A 25,476-nucleotide genomic window follows, 5' to 3' on the forward strand; every position below is an offset into this window, starting at 1 on the left:
TATACAGCTCATACAGCTTTTACTTCAAAAACTTATGCAATACAAAAATCGTGTTTTTAAATACATGCAACTATTGTCACATTAGTGAAAACACTCCTTTATTATTTAATATCACTTAGCTTCACTTTTTTGTTAAGCTGAAATAACATATTTATGAAATGTTAGTGTAAAAAATACCTAAGAGCCTAAGCCAAGTTTCCCCATCTTGTATCAATTTAATTCCACAAAAGTCCTTGTGGCTGTCAAACTATTGCTAGCCTCGTGATGCCTGGGTATAACCACATCAAACTGAAAGGTGGTACGTACTTTATTTTATGACAGGCAATGCATAACATCAGACTAAAATTTAAACAGAAACCTCTTTTTGAGACATCAGGTCTCACAGTAGCAAAGAAACTCCTTGGGATTTTGGACACAGAACAGTGATCCAATAAAGCAATGCAAAGGGTTTTTCCTCCCAAAACCGCACAGCGGAGGAAGAACAAAGAAAATGTTTTCACCACACCAGTCTAAAAAGCAGTTTGTTACCATTATGACCTCCAGATTTCACTCAGATCGCTCAGATTTAGTTCTGTTATGTGACAGCAACGCACTTAATTTCTAATCTTGTTTCTTCCCCTGACTCGCTTGGGGATGCATTTTCTTTCATCAAAACCCGCAAGCCAAGTTGTACTGCCTCCATACCCCTGTGACCAAGCGCACAGCACAATGACACTCAGCGCTCCAAGGGCACGGTAGCACAGCAGATGAGCATAAAGACGAAGCCCGCTGTAGCCCCCCCCTTCCCCCAGCGCCGCTCTTCCTTCGGCACGGAATGGTAGGCTTAGGCCACGTATCGGCGCAGACGCAGCCCTTCCCGCTACGGCAGCCGCGATCTGGCACTGGCGGCAGCGAGAGCCCTGCCTTCCTACCCCCGCCCAGTCACCACGGTTAGAACGACACTGCCTCTCGACCCCGGGAAAAAGAGCAGCAGCCCTGGCACAGGCTGCGTGAGAGGAGCCGGCGCCTCCCTGAGGAGAGGGCGGAGAGGCCGCTCAGGAGGAGCGGCCCCCGCAGCCGCTTCCCGCCTTCCCCGCCAACAATGGCCGCGGCACACCCGCCCCGATCGCTGCCGCCCGAGCCCGCCCTTCCCGCGCGCACGCGGGAGGGCAGGGGCAGAGCCTCCGCCGCGGCCAGCGCCCCGCCATGCGCGCGCAGCGCCCCCAGCTTCCGCTCCCCGGCCCGCGCGCCTGTGACCTCACTGGCGGGCGGAGACAGGGGGTGGGACCAGTCGACGGCTCGCGGGGCTGCAGCGCCACCTGGCGGGCAGCGCTGCACAGTGGCGCCCGCGGCCCCAGAGCGCGCCCTAACGTCCCGGGAGGGAAGGGCTCGCCTTGCCGAGGGGGTGCGGCAGCGCCTGGGCGGGCAGCAGAGGGTTGAGGGCCCTGGGAGCCAACAGCTCCTTGCCCCGCTGTCCGCTCAGCGCTCTGCTTCGCAGCCGTTGGCCAGGGGCTCTCCTTCGCAGGCTCTCAGAAGAACCGCTGCGCTCGGCTGCGCTGCAGTCAATGGCGAGTCGTTCCTCCAGAGGGCGAGGCTGAGCACTAGAGGCCGCCTCCCGCCGGCCTTGCGAGGGCGGACGCACTGTCCGCTTTGTCTTCAGAGATCGCGGAGGCCGCGTCCTCAGCGCTTCCAGGGGCGGCCGTGAGAAGCAGGCAGCTGGGGTGCCCGGGCTGCGAGGGGGCCGCCGAACTGCACCTCGCCTCGCTCCTTCACCAGCAGCGCCTCCCGTGGCATGTCTTGGTGTAAAAGCTGCCCCTGCTGGGGCTGCCTTTTCCCTTTCTATCCCTCAGTTTCGCCAGTATGAAACAGCACTGGCAAGGAAGCCCCACTTCATGCAGAGTTGGACGTGCGGATCCTACTACTGATGCCTTGCCAGCACACCTAAGCAGAATAGGTAAAGTTCCAAAGTAATCTGAAGGCAACCAGGCTGTCAGAATTATTTCTGCAGTCGCACACACTGGTAGAAAGTTACTGCTTTTACGTTCAAAGCTACTGTTACTGCACTTATTTTTGCACTTAAAATGGCTAACTGCATGCCTAAATGGTTACACACACCCCGCTGTAAATTAGCCCGGCAAACTGCTCCTCTGTCATACCTGACAGGTCAGAATAAGTCGTGCTCAGCCGAGACCGATTCTGTTCGACATTAGAAGACTTGTGTAAAATCTGAGATCTGATTAGATTGCCTTGATTTACATTGTCTCATGAACAATAGGAGCTTCGTGGAGGATGCCAGACAACTAACAATGTAACATTTACCCAGGTTCTCAAAGCTACTCAACACTGGCTGTCAGAAACACACAACTGAAATCGTAACAGTGTTTGAACCCTTCGATTGTACTGCAGTTTGCTTTGGGGCAGTTGATCACTTTTGTTAGCACTGAGACAGTCTGAGCTCAGGTTTGATGTTTGAACAAAAAAGGAGACTGCAGATAGGACAGAAAGTTCTTCAACTCCTAAATTTCAACAAAGCTCAAGAGAAGAATGCCTAAAATTTACCATTTCTGAAAGCATTTAAGATTTGCTTATTTGGTTTAATATATTAAAGTGAGCCTTGGTGGCCAGATTTTGACAGTTTCATGTTTTCTCTTTCTTTTCATATAAAAGGATGTTTCTACAAAGTCCATTATATTTTGAGGAATGAAAGTGAAAGATAGGGGGAAGGAGGAAGAACAGTAATCCCAGATGCTGGAAGCCAAAATTAAGCTGTAATCACCATTCCTTTAATTACCAAGAGTGGAGTCTGGCAAAACATCAGATCCAGATCTGGAGGATCAGCTTCCTATCTTGACATCATGACACTCAGAAGAAATTAGCATAACAGTGAATCAAGACATTGAAGCCTGAATCATGTTGCTGTACTGCTCCTAGTGCCAGGGGAACTTACTTTTCATTGTAGTCCTTTGTCATTTGGTTTCATACTAATAAACATTCCTATTCCTCCTTAATAAATAAAATTCAAACATATTGAACCACAGCAATAAAAAATAAATACATTTTAAAAAACAGTTCTCTTAATTTCCCCTTTATCATAGAACCAACCCGGTTGGAAGAGACCTCCAAGATCATCCAGTCCAACCTAGCATTCAGCCCTATCCAGTCAACTAGACCATGGCACTAAGTGCCTCAGCCAATATTAGCTTGAACACCTCCAGGGATGGTGACTTCACCACCTCCCTGGGCAGCCCATTCCAATGGCAAATCACTCTCTCTGGCACCAACTTCCTCCTAACATCCAGCCTATACTTCCCCTGGCACAACTTGAGAATGTGTTCCCTTGTTCTGTTGCTGGTTGCCTGGAAGAAGAGACCAATTCCCACCTGGCTACAACCTTCCTTCAGGTAGCTGTAGACAGCAATCAGGCCACCCTTGAGCCTCCTCTTCTCCAGGCTGAACAACCCCAGCTCCCTCAGTCTCTCCTCATAGGGTTTGTGTTCCAGGCCTTTCACCAGCTTTGTTGCCCTTCTCTGGACACATTCCAGCACCTCAGCATCTCTCTTGAGTTGAGGGGCCCAGAACTGGACACAGGACTCAAGGTGTGGCCTGGCCAGTGCTGAGTACAGGGTAAGAATAACCTCCCTTGTCCTACTGGCCACACTGTTCCTGATGCAGGCCAGGATGCCATTGGCTCTCCTGGCCACCTGGGCACACTGCTGGCTCATCTTCAGCTACTATCTATCAGTACCCCCAGGTCCCTTTCTTCCTGGCTGCTCTCCAGCCATTCTGTCCCCAGCCTGTAGCACTGCTTGGGGTTGTTGTGGCCAAAGTGTAGAATCCTGCACTTAGCCTTGTTAAATCTCGTCCCTCTGCAGGGCTCTCCTACCCTCCAACAGATCGATAATGTACTGATAATGGTCTGTTCCGGAGCAGTCCAAATTCCTTTCTTCTCTCTGCCACTCCCCCGCCCATGGGTTTGAATGGGGAGGAGAAGGCGGCACAAAAACTGCTTTCCCCTTCCCACCCTCCCCCGCAGGCTTGAGGGGGGGGAACAGCAGGAGGTGCCTTTCCACACGAATATTGACCCATGTGGAAGCCTGTGCTGGACTCAGGCTGATGGTTGGATGGGTTTTTGTGCCCAGTATAAAATGGCAAATGGACACTCTGTCTAGAAAAGCATAAATAGAGCAAGGGAGAAGGTGCCAGGTGGTTTCTTCCTTGAAAGAGTTCCTGCCTTGACAGAGATCCCAAGAGGACAGGTTCCTGCCATGACAGAATTCCCATTTTGGATCATCCCTTGGTTTTACACTGTCCCTGCTTTTGGAAGGTTCTCCCCACTTCTGCACCATTCTGTGCAAACTTGCAAACTTGGCAAGTCCTGGGGTCCATTTGAGAGAGCTGCTGGCAGCACCTGGACCTGGCTACTCTCGGATCATATCGCAACCAACTTCCTGGATGTCATTCCAAACTGGGGAGACCCAAGCAGTTTGGCTCTCCCCTGCTCCTGCTGAGTGTGGTGGAGGGTTGCCAAGCCCTCATTTGGACAGAATTGTGGCCCAAGGTCCATCAATCGTGGGGTCAGAAGCCCACGGCACCAGCCACCGTCCCAGCTGCTGTTCACAGCTGTGGGAGAACTTCTCCCGCAGCAGGACATAAGCTGTAAACATGAGACCTTGTTTTGGGAAAGGGTCCTTGAGTTCGCAGGCACTGTGAACACCCCACGCACACCTGCTGGGGGCTGACCCTGCCAGCCCCCTGGGGTGGAACTACAGGTTGTTTTTATAAGAAATAACCTATCTGTGCCTTACACATAACTTTGAGCCAATCTGTATTGCCCACTTGTGCCAGCCCTACTTTGGCTGGATACACCTCCTCTGAACAGTATATAAGACACTGCATTACCCTAATAAACTGGCACTCGCACTGGCACTTGCATTCGCACACACACTCACACACGCTCTGCACTGATCGCCCGGCATGGCACGACACGGCATGGCACGGCACCGATTGCGCACCGATGCACAGAAGCTATAGAGCCGACCCGTCAGTGCCCCGATCCGTGCCGCGCCTGCCTCCGAACGCCAGCACCCAGCTTGGCTCGTACCCGTGGAAGCTGGATATTAGGAAGAAGTTATTCACAGAGAGAGTGATTTCCTATTGGAATGGGCTGCCCAGGGAGGTGGTGGAGGCACCGTCCCTGGGGGTCTTCAAGAAAAGCCTGGATGAGGCACTCAGTGCCATGGTCTAGTTGACTGGATAGGGCTGGGTGATAGGTTGGACTGGATGATCTTGGAGATCTCTTCCAACCTGGTTGATTCTATGATTCTCTGATTCTAAGCTCAGACAGCGCACCCTAATAACCCCTGAATTGCGCCAATCCACGATATTTGGGACTTTCAAACTGACTCCAGACAGTGAGTAACTGAGAAACTCGATCTAAGTCAGAATAATCTCTCAATAACCTACCAGCGGCACTTTCAAGCCACAGACTCTCTTCCTAAATTCTTTCAAACCTTTGCTAAATTTCCAATTTGTTATACATAGACATTCTGTAAATTCATCTCGCAACCTCATACAAAGAACTCGCATGGGGTAGTTATAAATAAGTTTGGGGAAGGGGGATTCCTAGCATATATAATATTAAATCTTTTTAAACTCTTTAAAAATAGGCCTCGTATTTCATTCCCCCAAAACCCAGACAAACTCCTCCGTGACACTGAGACAGCATCACTTCCATGAATCCCTGTCTTGCGGAAGCTGTGTCTTGAGACATTTCTGAGTTTGACAGCTTTGCCACTTGCCTTGGGCTTCTGTTGCATGGATCCAGACTATTGGATATTGCTTGCAGCATCAGAAGGCAGTCAAGCAGCAGAGAAATCCAGTAACGGATCACCATTGAATGAAATCTTTCTCACCTCTGTGGGTAAATCCTGCTGTTCCATTAATTCTCTGCTCAGCCTGGGGTAAAGCTGTGTTTATAGCTTAGCCTTTTCAATTTCCTGACTTTCTAAATCTCTAAATTTGTCCATATCATCCTTTGAAGAATTCAAAATTGATATGGAATCCATAAATAGAACCTAAACTAGTTTTGTACGTAGTTTGGGGGTGAGGTTTTCAGGAAACTAAAGTAATTCTATTTTTATAATTCCTGACTCAGCAACATTAATTCCCTTCTTCCATGACATGGACTCAATCCCTTGGCCCAGATCATCAATAAAGATATTGAACAGGACTGGGCCCAACACTGATCGCTGGGGGATACCACTAGTGACTGGCTGTCAACTGGATGTGGCACCACTTTCTGGGCCTGGCCTTCCAGCCAGTTCTTGACCTGTATCTGAGTGAATCTGTCCAAGACATGAGCTGCCAGCTTTGCCAGGAGCTTGTTGTGGCAGGAGGGCATACTTTTTTAGTTTAACTTATTGTTTGTAGTAGGACTTTTTTGTGTTCATTATTGGAATTTATAGTTTTAATTAAAATGCTAAATGTATATTTTTTTCTTGAAGTTTATTGTATTTTAATGGCATTTACATGTAATTATGCTTTACATAATGATTTCTTTTTTCCTCTTTTTTTATTGCTTGGTGTTTAAAGAGAACAAATTTGCATTGTTCCATCTTGGTGTTGCTCAACTGCTGAGACATTTTCCCACAACTTTTTTGTATTTTACGTAGTTTCAAACCAGTTTGAAAGATGGGAAGAAATATCAGAGAGATCAAACTTCAAAGTTTAATCAAAATGTGTGGCTAGATACAAGCCACACATTCAGCTCATATAGCTCATATGTCAGCAGCTGCCAGGGAGCATGTAAGTGCTCCTATGTCCAGGCAGTGAAAAGATACTTACAGTTAAAGCACATATTGTCCCTTGCCAGAGTCATGGGGAGCCTGAGGACATTCTGGGGAAAGGAACATAGAGGTGACATGGGCAGGTGTGGAGAAAATACTGAGAGGTGGGAACTGGAGACAGTGCAAAAATGCTGGGAGAGGACTGGAGTATGACCAAAAAACACTTGAGAGGTAGAAAGTGGGAGCGGGAGATGCTGAAAAGTGTGATCCAGGAGGCCATAGGAAAGTAGAATGTATTAGATCTGCAGAATGTAGGTTTGGTAATCTTAAATCAGAAAAATGCTTCGGAACATTACTTTTCAGAGATAATAGTCTTGGAGTGATAGCTGAAATCTGTAGAGAAGGTAGGACAATACATTTTCACTTTCCTCCCTGAGACACTGTATTTCATAAATTACATTTTCTTCTGTCATGAAGAGCAATTAATCTCTGATCAACAAAATTGAAGAAAAGTTCATTCTGAGGGAGGTAATGGGTGGTTCGGTTCTTGTTCGATGATTTTATAGGATTTGTGCCACTCATGTGCTGTTAATTTTTTTCTTAAGGAGGAACAAGGTTCCTCAATAGCTTCTCTTTAGGTGTAAGCCCTTCCAAGTTGCTCTTTGCAGAGCCAAGATTAATTTAGTGAACTTAGGAGCTCATTTCTAGTGGCCAGGGGCTTAGTTGGTTCGTTTTTTAATGCCAGTCAGTGGGAAAAGCAGTGGACTAAGGACAGTCACATTAAAAAAAATATGTTTTATGTAGCAACACTGCAGTAGGTAAATACATAATTGAAAATATTTTCTAGGAAAATAAAAACAAAAACAACCAAAGCCCAAAACATTGGAGTTGAGGAAGTAAACTAAAGATAGCTGTTAACTAAAGGTGTGGTTTAACATAAACGGTAGATTCTATTTGGTGTTAAGTGTTGGATTCACCAAGGTGGGAGGAAGGTGAGAGTAATTTTGAGTATGCTATTGAAATCAGAAATATCATTATACTTTATTGTTGTGGTAGGCATGATAGGCCCAAAATAGGCTTATACATGTCCTGCCTTGCCTAGGCATACTTTTCTGCTCCACAAGAGGCAATCGTGGCAAACGGACACAAAAGAACCTGTAGCCACTGAGTCTGGCCTGCCCAGGGTCCTGTGGTGTAAGGTACACACACACTTAGCTTGTGCCTGCCTAGTGCAAGGGCTGTGCTTTTCCCAAATTAGGGAAAAGCGAGCCTGTGGCTTTGCCTAATACGGTATGGTTTGGCTAACTGCCATCCTGATTGGATGTTCTGTTGGGAACTGGCTGGAAAATGAGGGGCACGAGCCCCTAGAAGCTTGTACAATCAAGCCTTGCATATGAAGTCTGAGTATTGGAACTGCAGTAAACCACAGCGCTGTGTGAGAAGAAGCTCAAAGGAATTTGTCCCTGAGCCTTCTGATAAGCAACTTATGTGGTACTGTGTCCAGATTAGGAGGGAAACAGGAGGAACATGCAAATTCCAATCTCTAGATGTACCACATTGCATGCTGGGTGCGCTCACTTTACTCGCCCTAACTGCAAAGTACATGCTTTGTAACTTGAAGCCTGATGCTCTCAATAAAGGCGGATCGCCTGGAAGCAGAACTCATACTGAATCATCTCCTGGCTTTCCCAAATCCCGTCCACACTGTTCTTGTGTCCAAAGGGCAATTAATCTCAGCCCACATTGTTAAAAGGAGATAGGCAGGCGAACAACCTGCTTTTGCTTTCCTGCTTTGCCTCCTTGCTCTTTGTTGTGCTCTCTCTGCTGTGCCCAGCCCTGCTGCTATTGCACACTGCCTTACTGCTTGCCTGCTAAACTCCACTGCCATGAGTTACCAGGAGCAGACCCTGGATGTCTGCACAGGATTGGCCTGTGTGGCCAGCGTGACATTGTGCTGAGACTGCAGGACATCCTGCCTGCTGCACCTGAAGGTCCTGCTTGAATTCCTGGACATATATACAGATTGCCCAGAAGAAGCCAGGAGAACAAGGTCAGAGATTGTCTGCGTCCTTTCCCCAGAAGCTGGGAAGATTCAAGCCTCAACGTCCAACAAGACAGAGTCCCCTGAAGGCATTTGGGCACTGTCTGGACTGTGGCTAGCCTTCGTGAGGGTAGTAATAATATTGTGAGTAAATGCTTAAATGCCTCTTTGTAATTCTCTCCTGCCTTCTGCCATAGAGCAGAAAGAGCTCCTTGAGCCCATCTACTGGGCAAGCAGCATATTGACTGCAAGTGGCGTTTGGCCGTGGGAACCTTCTTTTCCAGTTCAATTAATGTTTATATATTTTGCTGGTTATTACTAGATCTAGGTATTATCCACAGATTGTTTCCATGACTGGTAAGAACCAAAATATTATTAAAATTAGTGTTTGGGGGTGGTGAGAGTTCTGAGCATCAAAATTAATAAACAATATTAATTTTGGAAAAATATTATCTTGCATCATTTAATTTCCCCTCCACAACATTGCTAACCAGGTAAAACTAGCTCCAGATACTATTTATAGTACGTGCACATTGTTCAGTTTCAATGTTTTATGTCTCCTGTTTTGAGAGGGCTTCTGAGTTGCAGCATTTCAATAATAAGAAGCTTGTCAAGATGAGATAAGGACACTGATCATAGCAATGAATAAATGCCCTTGTGTAAATTTTTGGAAGAGACACGAGTGAAGAGGCACATTTTTCTTCTCATTGTTTAAGTCTCTTAAATGCCTGCACTTAATCAGATGGGATCTTCCTCTGGAGCTCTTCTAAGACACCAGTGTCTTTTCCTCTGACTGTATAAGGAATTTCCGTGCTTCATTTGACAGACTGTGTTCTCTATCATTTGGAAATTGGATACATTCCCTAACACTCAGATCCAGATAATATTGTGCTGATGTTTTAACTCCATGTTGAGGCAAGATCTGATGTGCACCCTTTCCACTCCCTCTTGTCTTCCTCCCTCATCCCCTAGTTTCTCTGGAAGGAAAATTAAATGATAAGAGCAGTGAGCCTACTCCACCAAGCCCAGTGGTTCATCAGGAGCCACGGATACTTAAATATCTACATTTTAGATGAAAATTAATTGCCTAAATTACAGAGATCAGATATAATTCCTCCCTTCCTGATAAAATCAGTAAAAGCTTTCAATCTGGAGAAGCAGGTAGTTTTTCAGATATAGTTTTGAACAGGCTCTACCAGTGACACACCTTGCAAGAATGCTACCCCTCTGTCTTCCTGGGTTTTTTTCCCACTACTGGTAAACTGAGATATGTGTTCCTGTTACCTGCCTATGCTAAAAGCTACAGTATCGTGTGCTGCTAGAATAATCTGCTGTACTTTATGCTTTCTTGGTCCTCAAAGTGACAAATGTAGAAGCTGAAGAAATCAAGTAGAATTTAAGTGCTGAGTTTAAGATTATCACCTAAAGCACAAGAATGTGTCTGCCTGTGCATGCCTATATTCCTTAATCCTGTATTGATTTATATAGTATGCATTTTGTCTTATGTTTTTTGTTATTAATGCTAATTATCTACTTAAAGTTTTCCAAATTTTAACTACATTTCTTCTTTCAGAGATCAGAAACATTCCTATACTATGTGAATGATGAAAACAACTTTCAAAAACTTAACTATTTGTGGTATTTGTAACTATTAATGGTATTTGTAAACAGCTGAAGCCCTATCTTGGTAGAATGAAAAAACTTAACTGTGACCTATGTGGAAATGTTGTATTATTACTGCCCAGTCACTGACTTGTGTATTTTACTTCCCTTGAAGATCTTACTTTATGAAGGTGATTTCAGCGCTTTAAAAAATCACAAACAGAAATAGAATAGTGAGTATGGCTTTCAGCAAGTCCTTTTTAACTTGGAGAAAATGTAATTGTGTTAAAAACCTATGACATAGCCTGATCTCTATTTTGAAAAAAAATTGCTTTGGCAAAGTGGCTTTAGGCATCATTCTCGGAGAAAAATTAGTAATTTCTCTATCCCCAGAGCATGTTAACATATTACTTATGCCACATAAATATTTTTTAATAACACCATGGTTGAAAAATGTGGCCTAGAGATCAAATTCTGTCTTACTGTAAGAGTATGATGGTTACTAAATAGCAATGACTACTGTTACTAGAAGCTTAAGGTTCAGTTGTGTTCCCTGCTCCTTGTGTCTGACATCTTCTGCTGGACTGAGAAGGCTGGAGAGAGAGGAACGATCTATAGCACCTACTTCTGGAAACATTCAGCAGTTTTGCCAAATCTTTAAGACACAAAGGCACTAAAGATGCTCTGAGGCAGATGAAGACGTAGCCTAAACCTGTCCCAGTGTTTCACTTAGCAAGCAGAGGTTTAGCCTAACTATTATTGACTTCCAGTTCCAATATATATTCTGAGTACTTTACATTCATTTTCACTTGCCTGGATCTTTGTGAATTACTATAATTGAAAGCATTTTAAAATTCTGTTTATCTATGTTAAGGTATTTGGTGAATTTTATTTCTATTTAGAAAAGCAATGTTTACTAAAAAGAACACACACAAATATTATTTGGAACTACTGAAAGAATTATGAGAAGAATCCCAAAACACCTGCTATAGGATGATTGCCAGCAGTGATACTTTCCATTAACAAATAGTTCAATGTGATAGGAAATATTTTAGCAAAACCCTTTCAACCACAATAATCCAAAATTAAAACATCTATTGACATAACTGGCAAATAACTGAAAAGAAACACTCCCTAGCCTAATTCCAGGAGGCTAGGACTTCATCAAGGACCTCTAACTGTGTACCTCAAACAAGGTTTAGATAGTGTATTTTGAAATGCAAGAAAATGAACAATAATAACAAAAAATCTCTCTAGCAAAATGCTGCATAATGTAGAACTGCAAAATTTGCAGGTTTAAGTGGCATATATAGATATCCTTGTGGAGGATTCTCTGTGTGCTGTACTAGCACTTGGGCTGTTTCCAAACATTGCAGGACAAAACTGGGAAAAGCACAGTTTGTACTTTAATAGTTCAAGCTAACACTTGAGAAACTTTAAAAACTGACGCTCTCCCAATTGCTCTCCAGTCCTGCTCAGCTCTGTGTAGTTCTGTTGTGATATTGCCACATCAAAACAAAGCAAACTCAATCCCAACCAAACAAAAAACAAACCATGCCAACAACAAAATAGGAAGAAAACAAACAAAAAAACAGGAAGGCAAAATGGACCAGAGCAGATTTTTAAGAGTGATCAATATGGAAAAACCCCTGTACAGACAATGTAGAAGCTAAGCTACTTGCAACCCACCCAATATATGTTTAAAGTTACAATTTAAAATGTCAAAGTGATAGCAATTTCATTTGGAATCTAAGCAATGTATTTATTTTCTTTTAATTTAATTTATATTTGTCAATTCATCAAACTTGAATTACTTTTCAAAGACAGCTTAATTTTGACAGCCTTCCTCTGGGGAAAATACCTTTACCTGCCTGTAAAGCCTCACAAGCTCCTTAGTAGCCCACCTAGCAAGCTGCTGAAGGCTCCTAACGCATCACACCCAGGCTAAAGAATCATTCACTGCCATGGAGAATTTTTGAGTCTTTTGAGAGTTTTTTTTTAAGCTAGAGTAACTCCAAATTTAAAACCAATTACTTCCTTTGCAAAACTGAATGCTTTTATTTGCCTTACCATACCTCTAAAATTTTTGTTTGGTTGGTTTTGGTTTGTTGGGTTTTTGTGGTTGGGTTTTTTTTTCTCTTTACCACCAATGTTAAATCAGGTGCATAAACTACATTTTCCTTACTGGATTTGCACAGTTTTTGGCCTCATACTTATGACTCTTACACATTAATTTTAATTTGCACTGAAATTAAATGCTGTTTATCCTGAGCTGCTTGTATGATCACTCCTTAGCATTGACAACCATTTGAACATAATTTCCAAATAAGAAAAGAACACCCATAAAGAAAGTCTATTTTTTTTTAATCTTAAATATCTACATTCTGTTTAATGCAACTGTGGCTTATCTTCCTAAGAACAAAACTGGGAACACTGCACACAGGAGAGTGTGATCAGAGATAAAAATTGTAAGCGTATTCATTCTAACCTACATCCATGTTTACTATTTTAGAGTTTGCTGTTGTTTATTGTTTGTATTAATGGTGAATTCTTTTATTTAAAGAAGTTTTATGTGAGAACATTGAAGTGGACAATTTTAGAGTTTGCTGACATTCACATACAAAATGCAAACTTTGTCATGTCTGAGAAGCTGGGTTTCAAAAGCATTTTCTGAATCTGTATAATATGCTGTTCCTTTGTTTCAGAAAAAAAATGAGCTCATCTCTGGTTGCTTGGAATACTGAGGGTTTTCCACAAAGCCTTTTTAAACCTGTTTCTCTCTTTTAGCATTCCTTTCCTTATTTTTAACTTTTTGTTTGCTATGTTTTTATTTCCTTCAGTGTATTATATGTCCCACAAGATAAGACTAAAACTGGTAAGTCCTTACAAGATTTGGACAAATCAAGACATCTCTACTACACAAGACACCAAGTGGAGGGCTATCTTCAATGGCCTCTTGTATGAGACATAGGACAGTATTATAACTTTTAATATATTTTTATAAAGGATCTGTTGAATATTTTTGTCTTCCAGGAGTAATCTATTTTACTTAATCATCTTTCATTTCTCAAATATAATTTTACAGATATCTGCATCTACAGGTATTTACATCTTAATAAATTGTTAACAGAGCAGAAAAAAAGTACAGCTAGAGGTAAACTCTTGGGTCAAGATGCTTAGTTGCACACCTACTTGGTATTCTGCTTTCTCTCATTATGGAAACTGATTTTGGTCAGGCATGCTGTTAATAGAAAGCAATCTTTAGAACAAGAGGTAATGGTCTCAAGCTGTTACTGGGTACTTTTAGACTGGACATTAGGGAAAAAAATTCACAGCAAGAGTGATCAGGCTTTGGAATGGGCTGCCCAGGGAGATGGTTGAGTCACCAACCCTGGATGTGTTTTAAAGTTGTTTGGATGTGGTGCTTGGGGATGTGGTTTAGGGTGAACCTTGTAGAGTAGGGCTATTGCTTGGACTTTGTGATCCTGGGGGTGTTTTCCAACCAGAATGTTTCCATGATTCTGTATATCCTGGTTACTGGCTTTGTATACTTTTCTTTTGGTCTTTGTGTATGATATATTACAGAATGACATGCATACAAATTGCAGTGTTATATTCTGTTGTTTCTTGGCAGGTTTAGCAGGTTTCTTTGACATTTTGATTTATGTAAATCAGTCTCCAGTCTAACTGAAAAGGTTCTTGCCACAGCACAAAATGGTCATTACACGGCTACTGAAATTTCAACATTATACTGTTTGAATAGGAACGATAAATAGTAACTGTAAAACTTAAAGTAGCTTATGTAACATATCACTAACTACTTCATCACAAAGGTTAGATTAAGGCCAGAAAATGTTTCTCTAAATATACAATATAATAAGCTGTTAAATCTTTGACACAAAACCATTACCTATTCTAGACTAGATTTTTGAAGCATAGGATTGAAAATCTAAATGCTGGGAATTTTAGAATCCACAGAAAGTACAGATAAAGAGAAGCACAGTAATATAATACAAAAGTCTGGAGAAATTTTACTGAAGTTAATTTCTGGAATAAAAATACTTCAAATGCAGGTGCTGGACTCAATGTCCTGTCTCTTTTATTTCTGAGAACTCTCATCTGTTCCAGTTGAGGTTTACCTTCACTGTGCTGCAAAAGTCCTAGCTCTGAGATAATTCAAAACTGGGTAAGACTTTTTAGTTTGGACTAAAGCTTGGATAGGTAAAAGTAGTCTATTTTTAGTTTTATTACACTTTAAAATACTCTGTAATTGGAGTGATAGTTAAGAAAAAATGTGAGGGTGATAACATTCTCTCCTGAAGAAAATAACCACACAAAAATGTTGCAAAATGAAATCTCAGATCTATCATCCTAAAATTGCTGTGAAGTTCACTATATATTTTTAAAGTTTTTGAGTTTTCCTGACTCTGTTTCAAACATGGACCTTGGTGTTCACACAGATTGCTGGTTGTATGTTGTGGCAATATCAACATGTTCACGTATCCCTGGGCACAATCTGTGGTCCCATAGTACTACCAAGAAAATACGTCCATTACAATATCAAGCTAACATTATTTTATTGGATTTTCACACAAAGGACATGTGGATGGCACTAGAATCTTTTTATTAACTGGGCATAGGTTACCTAGGAAGAGTTTTCGAAAGCATATGTATGGCTTAGAGTAAGTGCCAAAACCTTGCAGTGGGCTATTGTGTGCGTGAGGAAATTTGTATCTTGTTTTTCTTATTCTCATTCAAGAACTTTGCTATAACAAGAAACAGACTTTGCAAGCTTGTTAATTCAATTACATTCTCTTTCTTGGACTTTTTGTTTGTGGTGGCATATTTTTTTCTATCTTTCAGTTTGCTGTATTGCTGGACTTGGAAAACATACCAAATGCTCACCTATCAACCAAAGAAAGTTAAAAATCCAACCCTATCTGGTTCCCTCATCTTTTGTGCAAGTTTGCAGTCTCACAAATTGTTCTGCTTACTGCCCATCCCACAGCTTATCCAGAAGCTCCATCTGCACCTTGAAGGAATATCTTAATTTCAGTGGTAAGAAGATTAACAGATTTCTACATGTTTCTTCTGGTCTCCCCCCCACCTAAGACCCAGTCTGTAATTCCTGCAGGTGCCTATTCCTGTGCTCCGACAGGAATGTAGTTTATCAGAGCCTTGACTTAGACAGTGTTTGTTTTATGTTGACTTTTCCTCTACTTCTGTAGAGATACATGAAATGCTTGTATGGCCTCACATTGCACAGGTTCCAGACAAATAATCTTGATATACCTTTTTTTTTTTTTTTAATGAGCTTAGTGCAACCTTAAATGCATCTTTTTTAATGTTTTTCTGGCAAGAGCAATAGTAATATTGCTGTGTCCCGAGGTGGCCATGTGATTCTGAAGTATTCAAATATACAATGAACAAAGGAGTCAATATCTGAATAATCTCCCCTTTTAGGATCATAGAATTATAAAATGGTCCTGGCTAGAAGGGACCTCCAAAGGTCTTCTAATCCAATCTCTCAGCAGTAAGCAAGGAATCCTCAACTAGATCAGGTTGCCCAGAGCCTCACCTTGAATATCTTCAGGGATGGGGTCTCAACCACCTTCCTAGGCAACCTGTTCCAGTGTTCCACTAACCTCATGGTAAAGAACTTGTTCCTATCATCCAATCTAAATCTGCTCTTCTCTAGTTTGAAGCCATTGCCCCTTGTCCCATCACCACAAGTCTGTATAAACAGTCTCTCTCCAGCCTTCTTGCAGGCCCCCTTCAGGTACTGGAAGGCTGCAATTAGGTCTCCCCACAGCCTACTCTTCTCAAGGCTGAACAACCCCAGCTCACTCAGCCTGTCTTCATAGCAGAGGTTCTCCAACCCCTCGATGGTTTTTATTTGCCCCAGTATAATACACCAGTTGTGCTAACTATTCTTCTCAAACTCTAAGGATAAACTATACATTCATACCCAGTGAACAGGCTAAAGCAGAAGATCCCAACATTTTCTTCACAGAGCCTCTTAGTATGTATTCATCGACCACTGTGAAGTTACTATTTTTGTTATAACCTAACCTTGCTGTTATTGTCTAAAGTTCCTATAATTTTGTAGCTACTTTCCACTGAACTAAAATGCAAATTCAAACTTACTGCTCCCTCCATTCACAATAAGTAGGACACAACAAATGCCGTATCCTAATGGGAAGTGGCATTATTAGGAATAGTGAGACTAGAGAAAAATGTACTCTATACAAAATGCTACTTTCATCATTAGTCTCTCAAGTTTGTGCAATTAATAAAAGATTCTTTCAACTCAATAATTAGAACCTCTAAGACACCATTTATCTGACTTTATTAAGAGTTAATTGTGGTTATTTACTGACTGATAATAAGGCATCATTGCTGAAGTAATAAGCAGTTCTTCAACTCCTATTTCAAGCAGGCAGAAAACAAACACAAATGCTACAAATTTTCTAAAGTTCAACTCACTGTGTCAACACCTATCAACTCTAGGGGATGTGTAATGGAAATACAGGACGTGCAAATCTCACACACACACAAAGGAAAATAGAATATACAAAGCTCAGTGTTATTACTCCTGTCTTAGGCAAGTAATTTTCTTCCCCCTTAGCTTTCCACTCTCTTCTCCCTGGGCATTGCTATTGCAGCACTCTGCTCTCCTACCTGAGTAGACATCCCATGTCTGCAGAAGACGATGAAAAAGAGGTAAAAAGAGGTAATAAAAACTGTATTATTCTTCATGAAGAAGTCATCACAGGTTTGCAGCCATTCTCCTCCCCTAGTTTTGAAGTCTCAGTTTCATAAAATAAAGAGCAAACTTCAAAAGTATGGGAGGAATGGAAGAAGGAATTTGTGCTTCAATCCAGTATGTTCTTTACTAATTTTTGCTCTTGTACAACTGAATTAGAGAAAAGGAAACTATTGCAGGACAATTTTCAGATACCTTAAATTCCACCCAAGTTCCAGTGCCTCATTAATGAAAACAGCAAAGTACGTTTTGGAAATGTACTTCAGAGTAGCTAAGCAAGGGATGGAGTAGGAATACAGAGTTTAAGCCAGCCAACTACAAGGGTAAGAAGCTTATTTTGGCAGATCCAGTTACTGATCATAGCTGTAGGCTTGACTGCTGCTCTGATTTAATAATTTCAATTGAATGGCTCCACTGTAATACAAATAAAGCAAATTAATTGCCAAAGACTTAAAACTTTCTGATTCCTTTCACTGTATATGATTACTTGATTAAAATATTTAGAACACAAATGAATACATGTCCCTTCCAATACAAAAACATTCTATGTTTCTATGATTCTGCATTTTTAAGAAATCATAATTAACTTCAAAAATTGTGGCTTTGAATAAAGTTTTGTGGATTTATGTCTTTCCACATGTCTTGTCTATTTATCTTGTCGTGCTCACTTGGTAAACTTCTGATGTTTGTGATAAGAATGAAAACACAGGCCAGAAACAGACAAAATGTAGGAGAGATGCTAGCGAAACTTAAGTATTACATCTCAGCAAATTACTGCAGCCTGCATCTGAGCTCTCATGATCTAAGCTGATACAATGGTTATCAAACTTGTCACCCAGTAATGATTGTATAATGAGGATAAAATGTACCTAACTGTAGAACAAGCATAGAACAAGGAAATTGATGAAAATGAGTGAATAATGAAGGAAAAGGATCATCCATCTTCCTGCCAGTAAAGTTCTCTATAACAATTTCCAGAGTTCAGCTGCTTTAGTTTTAAATGTCAAAAGCAATGGAGCATTCACACATCTCCTTTAGAACACTACACTTTTACTTAAAACAAAGACTTATGGTGAAATTTGGTGCCACAGCTGCCTCTTCAACATCATCCAGTGCTGCAGAGATAGTCTCCTGACTGGTCGCCCTCGTGACTGTGCAGCCTCATTCAAAAGTCAAATCCTGACAAAGCTGTTCACTGTGAACACTACTGTAATTACCTAAATTATCTGTTTGGGTCATCTTGTCTCTGTTACACTTAGGGAGTGGTATCTCACTCTTTGACCCAGGTGAACGATGTAATGTCCAACATACATATTAGACCATCAACACACTTTAGATCTTCCTAAAGATGTTGAGGAGGTATGATGTAAGTATGTGTGCAACTCAAGCCCCAGAAAGGTTTCCCAGGTTCCTGTGTAAGTGCCAGCAGATCTGACACGCTGTGTACCAGCTTAGACAGCAGACGTGCCCGAGTGAAAGGGAAAACAGTATCACAGAGGCTCCCTGAATGAATTCCTCTAAATCAGGAAAGACTTTTGGTTCTTTAAGAAACAGTTATTTTTCTAGAATTCTCCTAGAAATTGCTCCTATGTGTAACTCTTGCCAACAGATAATTCTTCAGCTGCTCTGGGTTTGAGCCATGAGCTAGCCCAGAGTGAAAGGAGTAAAATAAAAACACTCCTGCAGAGTGGGATGTTAAATGTGAAAACCATTTACAAATACACAGAAATACAAAAGGTATTCAGGGAAAAGGAATACATACACAAATTAGGCCCCCATAAACCAAGAGATAACAGCCTGTCGCTCATGCTCAGAAAGAGAGGAGGGAGAGAGAGAAAGAGGGAGAATAGTCTGTCCCCTTATATAGGGAGATACAGAGAAAGTGAACACAATAAATGATTGTGATGTCCTGTGTCCTCTAGTCTGTCTGGAGGACTTTATGGTTATACCAATTAGCTCTTAATTTCCCTTACCCTAAAACATCAACCTTTCCAGATACGTCTCAGAAAGAGGAAACTATGTTCTATCAAGGAGCAGCTGTGAGAAGAGGACTCAGTTGGAATACACTTAATGCCCAGTGGGGAGAGACATCCAGTACACGGTCTTGGCACAGACATCAGGAGGCTGCAGGTGAACACTTCGCTCTAAGGGGTTCCGTGCCAGCACGTGGGCTTCCTGGTTTGCTGCCCTCCCTCTCCGATACAATAGAGGATGCTGTGACAACTCACATAGGTGCCCTAAATGATGTCAACAATGACAGAAACTTTTTGGCATGCTACACTAGCAGCCGAAAGCTAAGGTGGGCTTCCCAAAGAGATGCTCTGAAACTGTCCCAGAGAGGCTTTCCAGTTTGCTGCCATCTCAGTAAGACTATGCTTGCCTTTTTGCAGCAGTAAACATTAGCAGTATTTCTATACAATCATTGAGGTGAGGGAAGATCCATGACAATTCACTTTGTCAAGGGTATGATTTCATAGTACTTCTTTTTGCCTGATACCTGACAAGTATCTTCCATTTTTTACTCTATTGAACTGCTACTCCTGGAAGCAACACATCTTGTTTTGAGACTGTGTAAAGGATAAGTTTATTGATGTAATGTTGCATAGTAGTTCCTGTTTAAAGACACCTATTGGCTGCATCCAGCTCCATGCAGTTTGGGTAAATGGTAATCTGGAAAAATGTTGTTTCAGAAGCTGTTATAATGCACTCCTTGCCACTGCATACTGAGTGGGCTGCATGCACAGAGTGCATAGCATAATATGAAAACTTAAAGTAAAATAAGCAAGGAAGAATGGCTCAAGATACCACTTCAGAGTTGTTGAGAAAACCTCAACAGAACAGAACAAACCATCATAAATAGTATTACAAGGACGTGAGATGTGAAGAAAACAAAATTGCATTCAAGACAGATAGGGAGTCCTTCAAGGAAAGTGGGCGAAGAAGACAGATCTGTGATGAGAGCGCAGAAACTCGCTGTTGTGTTTAAGGAAATGCTGTCTTAGCAATGACATTTACCTGTATTGCCATCTCAAAAGGAGAAATAACATGGGCAATATTTCAGACACAAATATATGTATACGTAATTGCTTTTAAATCTCTGAAATTTGGCTTCCTCAGTCACAATGTTCTTTTTAAACATAAGAACTCTATTTGGGCATTAAATGTGTCGTTGACTGCAGACAAAGCACAGGAAATATATGCGGGACCAGTCTAAGGGTGGAAAGTCAGAGGCCAGCCTAAGTTCATAAATCAACAGAAGTATTATTTGTCTTGTACAACTCAGAACTGGAAGATGCTGTATGCCTTTGGAAAACAAAACAAAACAAAGCAGACTTTTGGGGTATTTTTAGGCACCATTGTAGGAATTATTTTCATCCATTTCTTCCACTCGCAACAGAGCTGGCAGTGTGCACAAGTTGTGCTTTTTCCATCTTCCCTCTACATGTTCAATATTTGGTGTACTTGGGAGATTTGAATGAAGGACATATGAAGGAAAACGTTCAACAATTATTACTTAAATGCATGTATTACTTAAATTCATGTACTCCACTCTAGTGAGAGCCCACCTTGAGTACTGTGTCCAGTTCTGGAGTTCCTATTACAAGAAAGATACAGACATGTTGGAATGTATTCAGAGAAGGGCCATGAGGATGATCAGAGGGCTGGAGCACCTCTGCTATGGAGACAGAATAAGAGAATTGGGGCTGTTCCATCTGGAGACAGGAGGCTTCAAGGAGACCTTACTGTGGCCTTCCAATATCTGAAAGGGGCCTACAGGAAAGCTGGTGAGGGGTATTTTAGTATATGAAGCAGTGATAGGACTAAGGGGAATGGAGCAAAACTAGAAGTGGGTGGATTCAGATTGGATGTTAGGAAGAAGTTCTTCACCACGAAGGTGGTGAAACAGTGGAACAATTTGCCCAAGAAGACTGTGAAAGCTCCATCTATGGAGGCCTTTAAGGCCAGGCTGCATGGAGCTCTGAGCAACCTGATTTAGTCTGAGATGTCCTTGCCCATGGCAGGGGGGTTGGAATTAGATGATCTGTGAGGTCCCTTCCAGCCTTGAGGATTGATTCTCTGATTCTATGAACAACTATTTAAATAGAGATTTGGGCACTGTTTTGCTACTGGTGCCAATGCTCCCCAGGCTGGAGAAGGTGACAGCCTCTCCTCTTTGCTACACATAATGGGAGATTTGCACTCAGTAACAAGCACACTTACTTAGGAATACCCTTGCAGGGTAGATCTTAACACTATTTCACTCACTGTGAACTCTAACAGCAAGGTTTTAGCCGGGTCTGGATCAAGGTGCTGAGTGTGGTAGCCTGTATCTGTATGGCTGGGGTCATATGTTTGTTATACTACTTTTAAGTGTAAGGCTTAGAAGTAGTGGTTGCTTCTTTTGACAACATTTTGATGCCATGTTGTCTTTATTTAATTAATTTCTTTCCAGTAGAAGGATGTTTTTTCTACGGCCTCATTTCTAAGTAATAGAAATAAGTAACTTGACAGTGCCATACATTTGCTTGAACCAGAGTCATGAGGAAATTTTTAGTCTGAGCAGTAGAGTGTTGATGGCTGCTAAAACTTCAGAGACAAGATAATCTTTCTTTCTTTTTTCTTTTTTTTTTTAATTCCTGTAGGCATTCCTAGAATGATAGATACTTATTTACATAGGAAAAAAAAATCAAAACCAGGACTGCATCACTGCATCTGTGCAGAGTTTGAAATGTTTTGACACATGCTCTGAGATTTACTAGGTAATTTTGCATGCTTGTCTGGCAATTTATAATCCATTATTTTGCACTACAAGCTGCATCCTTGAGTTTATTTTATGGCCTAGACATAAAGTAAACCAAATGACAACAGCCACTGTCCTCTCCCTTTTATCTATGAGAATGACCTTCAGTGAACAGAATCAAGGGATGTTGCGCATGCATTTTGATTTATATTTATATTAATGAGAATGTTTCTGAGTAAATGAGGAAGCAAAACTTGGCTTAGGGTAGAATAACAATGCAATTATTTAACAAACCATGTGTCACAGGAGTGAGGGTCAGTATTGCATCAAAAGTTGCACTATTTTGGAACCGTCTTTGAGCCTTAGTTTTCTAATGTTAGCTGCTGAGAAAAATGTGTAAAAATGTGGCTTATTTCTCTGTGAGTTTCTGCAGTAAAGTTGAGACATGTATGAAATACAGCAAAAACTCAAGAGCAGAATTACCCCCCTCAAACTGGAGATAGATTAGTATTAAAGGAGAGTAGTTAAGTATTGTATAACGTAACTGTGATGTTAATATGGGCATTATAGTCCAAACTCTTTCATTTAATTGGAAACCAATGAAGCAACTCTGATATCAGTACTAGAAGTAAAATAACTCTAGATAAATAAAAAGAAACCATACTAGATAAAAGACCAGGGCTTCACCCGGATTTTCAAGGCATAGAGCAGACTTACATGGAAAATTACATTTTTTAAGCTGGAGGAGGAGAAAAGAGAGGAAGGAAAGGTATGCCCGACCTGCAGTTTAAGATTAATTTGTGCTGCAAGGTCAGGAACGTTGGAATTTTAAGAGTTTGATTTGCCCACTATTTGGAGTCACTTCATATTTTTGTACTAGAGCTGAAGTTCTCAAATGATAAACATGTTTAGCTCCAGGCATTTGGGTTGTTACCAGCTGGGAGAAGGGGAAAGCTTTGCTTATTCTCCAGCCTAGTGAGAACTCACTTTGAAAGCTGTTGTTCTTCTTTCTTTTTTTTTCTTTTTTTTCTTTTTTTTTTTTTTTTTCCCCTGCAAAGGTTGTAGTTGGATGATTTTATTTTGTTCTAAATCTTGTTTTCACTTGGGACACTGTTTTAATGAGCATTATAATGTATATCAGTAGACATACAAAAAATCATTTTATTTTATTTTGTTATAGGCCAGATTGTAGTCTGTCCTCCATATTATTTTAACAAAACAAGAATACAGAAGACACTGTTATTTAGCAGTGCTGTCAGTTATGTGGCACAGTGCTAAGAGTGCCACTACACTAAAGAAGGCCATTTTCCACTATGAAGAAATATACTTTCCTCTCAGAGTAAACCTGAGTTCTGTCCCTTTGGAACAGCTAATAGGCTGTGCTAGTTTGAAGCTAGCTAGAATGTTTTGGTGAGGAGGACTAGATTACAGGCTGTGAAAGGAAGACAATGGCGATGTCTACTTCCCTCATAGGCTTGCTGAGATGTATAAGAATAAAAGCAAAACATAGATAAGGGAGTCTTCTCTGCTGCTGGCAAGCTCCGAGCTGGATCTCACTCTCTAACCTCCCCTTCCATTTTCTTTTCTAATCCACTTTGCTTCCTAACCCTCTGGCCAAACCTCCATTCTTCCTTGGGACTGGGGTAAGGTTGAGAGGGGTAGAGGGAAGGTGCAGGGGTGGTTGAGAGCCCCTCCTGGGCACTCAGGTTTCTGGGAGGGGAGTTCTGTTTCTTTTTTACCTTGTATATTTCTGTCTATAACTGTATATACTGTAAATATCTGCTTGTATATTGTGCTAGCTGTGAATAAATAGCTTCATTCATATTTCCAGAGCCGGATGAGTCTAGTCTGGGTGATTTCTAAACTGGGGGGGGGCAGGTAACACCCAAACCATCACATAGGCTCAGGGAAGATACACTGTACATGGCATGATGTATGACCTTGTATGAGCAGGGGAAACTCAGACAGTGTTCCCATTTTAAAAGGCAAGAGAAAACAGAAAGCCAAGGTTTGAAATTCAGGGTGATAGTGATGTGGCCAATCTGAAGCAATAGATATGTTTCATGTAAAAATCTGCTATGCTTTCACTGTAGGTTTATATTCTCAATGATGCAAGTCATGTTAATTGTCATTATGTAGATAACAATTTGCACAACTCCTTCCCCACCTGTAACAAACCTTAAATGATACCACTTACGTAAAACATGCTTGTAACAAAAGAGTAGCTTGTATTACCTCTGGCTCCAAGTGTTTTTCTTCCTTGCCATGCTCCTTCAATTCCTTGTCAGAAAGATTATCATAGTCTTCTAATTGACAGATGTGTTGGCATTTGGTAAGTTCATATTTAGCTTGCTTTCTTTGAGAAACATTCCTTCTATGAAGACCATTGAAAAACGCCTTGCACAGTGGCAGTTCTGTAAACACATCATTGTCATCTCTATGACCTGCTTCTTCCTCTTCAGACGAAAACTCTTCTGCTGCCTCACAGATGTGGAGTTTAGTATTAGCTTCATGTGGTAAAAACTCAAAATCAGAAAATGTGATAGCACTTGTTTTGTGTTTTATGATTCTGATCTCATGGCTCCTTTCCAGTTTCTTCTCTGAATTTTTTCCTGTAAAGACTGGCCATTCTGTGTGGAAAGGAAGGTTTAAAGGATTTTCCTTTGGCTTGTGCTTTGCAGAACAGAGTAATTCTTCACAAAAGTGCTTTGTCTCAAACTGATCTGTGGCACTGACACGCCCTGAAGCTGTGTCAAGTTGCAAGAATGTCTCATTGTGGTCTAATAAGGATGACATGGACAGCAAATTCAACTTGGGTTCCGGTAAAATGTTCTGAAATTCAGATGGACTTGCCTGGTTTTCCGTCTTTCTTTGGTATTCTTCATACTTTGCTTCCTCTTGAGTCCCCAGGCACTTGGCAGATGTAAGATAAGGTGAGCTTTGTTCTGCTTCATAGATATTAGTTTCCATTCCAATGAGTTTCATCCATCAGAGATCAAAATTATTCATTCCTAGTTTTCTTAAGAAACTAACTTCATAGAGGTAGCCAGGAAATATCTTCTTATTTTTCCAAACTCATGATCACACAGTCATTATTAACGCCTGGATTCCCATACAAAACATCTGAATCCTCTCTGCTTCTGAAACAAAACAGAACAAAAAAACCCAACAACATTATGGATGGTAACAAGCTTGCACTGGAGTGCATCAGCAAAAAATAATACTGAAACAAATTTACTTGCAGGCCTCTTCAGAAATCTCAACACAGGTTAAATTAACTTAAAAGATGATAAAGTTGACTTATTTATCTTAGAGAGCAGGAAAGAAGTAGCAAATGCAGATTTTTAAATTTTTTTTTTTTTATATTGACTTTATGTTGATTATTGGTACAATGATTCAGAATCATTCAAAGTTATTTTAGATATGTTACTGAAATATGCCTCTGTTGGTTGTATTTTTATTGTCTGTTAAATCAGTGGAAACTCTGATAAAGCTACTAAAATGTCATGGGGAAGGGCAAGCAGCCAAGGCAATTGACATAAAAGAAGAACAGTTGCAATAT

General features: G+C 41.3%; 1 protein-coding gene across 1 annotated transcript in view; it reads right to left on the reverse strand.

Annotated features, from left to right (window-relative positions):
• STARD13 (StAR related lipid transfer domain containing 13) overlaps positions 1-24,899 on the reverse strand; it is a 289,386-nt gene extending 264,487 nt beyond the window's left edge. The window contains exon 1 of the mRNA XM_064172967.1: positions 24,150-24,899. Coding sequence (XP_064029037.1) covers positions 24,150-24,899 — 750 coding nt within the window. The remainder of the gene's footprint in view (positions 1-24,149) is intronic.
• Between the last annotated feature and the right edge of the window lie 577 nt (positions 24,900-25,476).

The sequence above is a fragment of the Pogoniulus pusillus genome, chromosome 3, assembly GCF_015220805.1.
Source record: "Pogoniulus pusillus isolate bPogPus1 chromosome 3, bPogPus1.pri, whole genome shotgun sequence".
NCBI lineage: Eukaryota > Metazoa > Chordata > Aves > Piciformes > Lybiidae > Pogoniulus > Pogoniulus pusillus.